The 5,832-nt window shown below is 61.3% G+C and overlaps 1 protein-coding gene across 1 annotated transcript; it reads left to right on the top strand.

Annotated features, from left to right (window-relative positions):
• Nucleotides 1-3,919: 3,919 nt before the first annotated feature.
• Nucleotides 3,920-5,557, top strand: Rtp5 (receptor (chemosensory) transporter protein 5 (putative)). The gene has a single exon (XM_013033642.1). It carries the CDS (start codon nucleotides 3,920-3,922, stop codon nucleotides 5,555-5,557), a length of 1,638 nt encoding a protein of 545 aa, XP_012889096.1.
• Nucleotides 5,558-5,832: the final 275 nt, after the last annotated feature.

Here is a 5,832-nt window from a genome sequence, read left to right as displayed (position 1 = left end):
CCTGCCACCCACAGGGGGACCCTGCCACCCACAGGGACCCTGCCACCCACAGGGGTGTCCTGCCACCCACAGGGACCCTGCCACCCACAGGGGTGCCCTGCCACCCACAGGGACCCTGCCACCCACAGGGGTGTCCTGCCACCCACAGGGGGACCCTGCCACCCACAGGGGTGCCCTGCCACCCACAGGGGTGCCCTGCCACCCACAGGGGACCCTGCCACCCACAGGGACCCTGCCACCCACAGGGACCCTGCCACCCACAGGGACCCTGCCACCCACAGGTGGGGCCTGTGTCACACACACTAGGAGCCCTATGTCACACACGTGGAGCCCCGTGTCATACACACGTGGAGCCCCGTGTCACATACACTAGGAGCCCTGTGTCACACACACTAGGAGCCCTGTGTCACACACACGTGGAGCCCCGTGTCACACACACGTGGAGCTCCATGTCACACACAGGTGGGGCCTGTGTCACACACACAAGGAGCCCCGTTTCACACACACGAGGAGCCCCGTGTCACACACGCGAGGAGCCCCGTGTCACACACACGAGGAGCCCTGTGTCACACACGTGGAGCCCTGTGTCACACACACGTGGAGCCCTGTGTCACACACATGAGGAGCCCTGTGTCACACACACGAGGAGCCCTGTGTCACACACGTGGAGCCCCGTGTCACACACACGAGGAGCCCCGTGTCACACACACATGGAGCCCCGTGTCACACACACATGGAGCCCCGTGTCACACACAGGTGGGGCCTGTGTCACACACAGGTGGGGTCTGTGTCACACACACGAGGAGCCCCGTGTTACACTAGGAGCCCCGTGTCACACACACGAGGAGCCCTGTGTCACACACACGAGGAGCCCCGTGTCACACACACGAGGAGCCCCGTGTCACACATAGGGGGCCTGTGTCACACACAGGTGGGGTCTGTGTCACACACACACTAGGAGCCCCATGTCACACACAGGGGGCCTGTGTCACACACTAGGAGCCCCGTGTCACACACACACTAGGAGCTCTGTGTCACACACAGGTGGGGTCTGTGTCACACATAGGGGGCCTGTGTCACACACAGGTGGGGTCTGTGTCACACACACACTAGGTGCTCTGTGTCACACACAGGTGGGGCCTGTGTCACACACTAGGAGCCCCGTGTCACACACACACTAGGAGCCCTGTGTCACACACAGGTGGGGCCTGTGTCACACACACATGGAGCCCCGTGTCATACACACTAAGAGCCCTGTGTCACACACACACTAGGAGCTCTGTGTCACACACAGGTGGGGCCTGTGTCACACACAGGTGGGGTCCGTGTCACATACTAGGAGCCCCGTGTCACACACAGGGGGTCTGTGTCACACACAGGTGGAGCCTGTGTCACACACTAGGAGCCCCGTGTCACACACAGGGGGTCTGTGTCACACACACACTAGGAGCCCCGTGTCACACACAGGGGGTCTGTGTCACACACACACTAGGAGCTCTGTGTCACACACAGGGGGTCTGTGTCACACACAGGTGGAGCCGTCACTTCACTAGCCTTAGTGACCAGCCAGAGGATGGCCCTGCTCCAGCTGTTGAGGCCTGGGCAGGAGGGGGACGGGGGGGCTCTCTCCGCCAGGCTGCTGGGTGGGGAGGGCCCCAGACCACAGCCTGGGGGGTCAAGGACCGCTCCATGACCACAACACTGGTCAGTGCAGAGGAGCTGGCTCCTCAGGCCCTTCGCCCCGCTGGCCACTGGGGGCTGCCCGCGGCCGGGCCAGCCAGGCCCTCTAGGTGCTGCCAGTGCTTCTCTCACGGGCTCAGTGGGCACCTCCAGGTCTGGACCCCCCACCGGGGGCAGGTGAGGGTCTGCCGCTGGCCTCCTCAGGTCCTGTGACTCCTCTGAGTCCAGGGAAGGTGAGCAGAGGCCCCGCAGCCCTGGAGCTGCCACGGCGCCGGGGCCTGAGCACACGGCCACAGAGGCCTACACCACCACCCGTGCTTCTGGGAGAGGCTCAGCTACACTCAATACCAGAGAAGCCCAGGTCCTTAGCACAAACCGAGCTTGTGTGCTCTGTGAGCGCCTGAGCTTGAAGGGTGTTGTTAAGGTGGGGTGGAGCAGATCCACCACCCAGAAAGTTCCACCGGACAGCCCTAAAGCAGGGCCTATGGGGAACATAGATGCTCTGGAACGTGTAGCCATGTCAATGCTTCAGGGAGTGGCCACGTGTTTGGGGACCCAGAGCGGCCGTGGGGCAGCCAGCCACCCGGCCCGGGGCGCTGCGGCAGCGTGGAGAGTCTCCCTGTGCTGATCTTCCTCTTACCAGCAGCACCTCCAGCGAAGCTGAGGACAGGGCCAGTATCGCCAGAGGCTGCCCAGGACACCACCACCCAGTGGTTCTCTTCCCTCCCCCGCCCGCCCTCCCTCCCTCCCTTCCTTCCTTCCTTTTTTCTCTTTCTCTTTGTTTGTTTGTTTGTTTGTTTCTTTCTTTCTTTCTCTCTCTCTTTCTTCCTTCCTTTCTTTCCCCTTCTATTCCCTCTTTTATTTTGCTTTTTTAATTTGTTTCTTTTTCCAATAAATTGCATTTAATCACAAACACATATATAATTCATAAGCTTCAATTTCCTTAGTTATAGCAATTTGTACCAAGTTATTTTCCAAGTGATATTTGATTATAGACCACAATAAAAATTGCTGTGAGTAGATTACAAGGGTATCACAATGAGCATTACCCAGGAGATGATGGTTTTCCTTTTTCATAAAAAGTCTGTGTACAACTACTTAAAGATATTATAAAAGGATCAAAGAAATGAATTCTGTAAAGTACAAAGAGACACCCTTCATGCTAGACTGTGAAAGTCATGTATTTCTTGGCAGCAATAGTTTTGCTGTTGACCTTGACTTGATCAGTTGCTCTGCTTTCCAATGTCAACTGCCATGAGTCGTAAGGTAAATTATCAGAGAAGCTGCATTGTGACAGGTTGAATCTTGGTCTTTATTACTTAGTTAGCAGCCTGCAGGCCGCCCATTGTAACAAAGGCCGGCAGCCCTCAAATACCCTTCACACAGTTAGGAAACAGGCCAGAGAGGAAAGAAAGAACAGAAACAATACCCACTAACCAATTCAGCTCTCCGACGCCATGATGACTGGAGATGAGCCGGGAGAAAGAGCACAGGACGGGAACACAGACCCGTGGCATGGTGCCTTGCTCCTCCCCTCCCTTCCTCCTTTCTGGATTCCAGGGGTGAAGCTCAGGGACGCGCACTCTCTCTCAGCTTTCTTGCTTACAGCTGGGATTTTCTACCACTTGAGCAATGCCTTCAGTCTAGTATTTTGCTGGCTAATTGGAGGCTAGTCTGCTCAGTCTGGCTTTCCTGGGTGTCCAGGGTGACAGTCTTGAGCTGGGTGCTAGGCTTCCAGCTCCTTTCTTGTGGGGTCCTGAATTTGGGGGTTTTGTTTCAATGGACGGCTGGCTCGTTCACCTCAGCAAAGTTCACATGGGCTCACTCTCTGTGTCCACCATGGGTCACCTCTCAGTGCTGTTCTGAGAGGGCCTGAGCTACCTGACTGGCCACATCGCCTCTTCTCTGGACCAGTGGGGAACCTGGGGTCCACAGATCCTTGTGTCCAGGCTGGGCCTGACCCCAGGGCCACCTCTGACACATCTCCTCCTGAGTCACCTGGCAGCGGAAGCCCCAGGGGACCCGTGTGCCGGGCACCAAACCCACGAGCAGGCATTTGCTTTCCAGCCTTTGATGCTCTGTGCTGCAGGTGCAGAGATGCAGATCTGCTCTTTGCATGTGCAGACAAGGGACTCAGGGCGGCAAAGCCTGTGAACAGCGAGAGCAGGGGCTGGGCCGCCTGGGCCCTGGCCCTGGCTGGCTGGCAGACGAGCGTTGAGGTTTGAGGTTTGAGTGTGGGATGTGGGCTGGGGTGGTGAGGCTCCAGGGGCCAGGAGGCCGAGCCCGGCGCCGAGGGGCCCAGCAGTGGGGCCTCCACAGCGGCTCCAGTCCCTCCCCTGTGTTCATGTGTCTGCTTTCTCTCCGCAGGCTCCAGTGTGGCCGTTGCCCGTGGACCTGGGGCTCGGCCCACGTGCACATCCTGTTCCACGTGCGGTGGGACGGCGCCGGGGGCCGGGGGCTGGTGAGGATGTGTGTGCAGGGCCAGCCGTGCCAGCTGTGTCCCCCGGACACCCTCAGGGAATGCCAGGTCAGCCCCGGGGACGTCCGGGCCTTCCTGGGCCAACTGGTCCTGTACATTCTACAGAAGTGCTACGGGGACACCCCGGGCCCGGAGCGGCGCCCCGAGGCCTTCCCGGGGGGCTGCTGCGAGGCCTGCGATCGGGGGGTCTGCTTCCTCCAAAGGGGGCCTGTGCCACACAGCTCCTCCGCCCGTGCCGAGGGCCAGCGGCTGCTCCCCTCCGGCAGCCGCCACGCGGCCCCGGGCCCCGGGGGTCATGGCCGCAGGCCCCTCACTGTACCCCTGCTGGTGGTGGGCTTCTCCGAGGACCCCTCCTCCGAGGAGAGTGCTGTCCTCAACGAGGACACCTGCACTGTCATCGTCCCCTTCACCCTCGTGGGTGCCGGCCGCGGCCCTGGCTGTGCCATCCCCGGCGAGGGCGCCGTCCCGGCCGCTGGTGGCAACAGGCCGCCGGTGATAGGCCGGGGCTCCATCTACCTGTCCGGGAGCTCCGCGGCCGGGCCCGGCGGCCGAGGGGTCCTGGTGAATGTCAGAGCTCCCATCTTCCATGACCAAAGTTTTCTGGGCAACATGGTGAAGACCTTTGAGCTCAGAGGTTTTCTGTTTGGAGGCCGGGACTCTGTGCCCAGCTCTGTCGGCGTGGCCAAGGGTCAGGGCCCCATCTCCGTCAGCAACGGCCCTGCCGTCCCTGAGACAGCTCTGTCCCCCGGGTTCTACACCATTGGGCTCACGGCCAGTGGGGAGGGCGCCCTGGCCCTCCCCTCGACCTTAGCGGACACCCTCAGAGGCAAGGCCCCTGTCCTGAGCATCGCCAAGGACGCGGTGCAGGAGGACGGCGGCCGGAGCCCCGCCGCGGGAGGCCACCGCCCGCCTCCGGAGAGCAGCCCCTCCGGCCCCGGGGCCCGCAGCGAGGAGGGCCTGGTCACCTTCCCCTTCTCCTTCAGCGCTGACAAGGACTCCTCCACAGAGAAGGGAGACAGACGGGGCCCGGCTGCTGCAGGCCGGGACGCTGCTCTGGAGAACAGCGCCCGCAGCCTCCTCTCCATTCGAGAGGGGGCCATCAGCGTCCCCTTCTCGGTCTTCAGCCTCTGGCCAGGCAGGGGCTCCGGCCCCTCTGCCAGCGCCCCCCAGTGCGTCGGTGCCGTCTCCTCCGACCACTACAAGAGAAGGCGGCTGAGGTCCAGGTCTGGCAAGTCCAGCTGCGGTCCCCGCCGGGAGGAAGACTTCCATTCTAGAAGGTCGTCTCGCCGGTCAGGAGCCCAGGCCTCCGAGGACTTCTGGATCTGCGTGTCCCTGATCATCTGTATCTTCTGGCTGATGTGTGTGTATAGACTGAACCTGGGCACTTACCAGCAGTGAGCCCAAGGCCGCCCCCTGCTGTCCATCTGCCCCTCCTGCAGGCCTGCTGGCCCAGCGGCCGGGAAACCATCCCTCCTTCCGGCCTCAGCCGCGGGTCCCCCTGTGGTCTCCTTCACAGGAGTGTGTGGCTCTGAGCTCTTCTCTCTGTGTGTCAAACACCAATAAAGTGAGACAAAATTAATAGCACTGCACCTGAGAGCAGGGAGAGATACTGAGGTGGGCGAGTGGGGCCACTCGACACCCCCGGGGCCTTCCAGGACCCTGGGTGGGCAGGA

This window comes from Dipodomys ordii, unplaced genomic scaffold (genome assembly GCF_000151885.1).
Source record: "Dipodomys ordii isolate 6190 unplaced genomic scaffold, Dord_2.0 Scaffold174, whole genome shotgun sequence".
NCBI classification, from domain to species: Eukaryota; Metazoa; Chordata; class Mammalia; order Rodentia; family Heteromyidae; genus Dipodomys; species Dipodomys ordii.
This window is presented reverse-complemented; position numbering and strand designations above follow the sequence as displayed.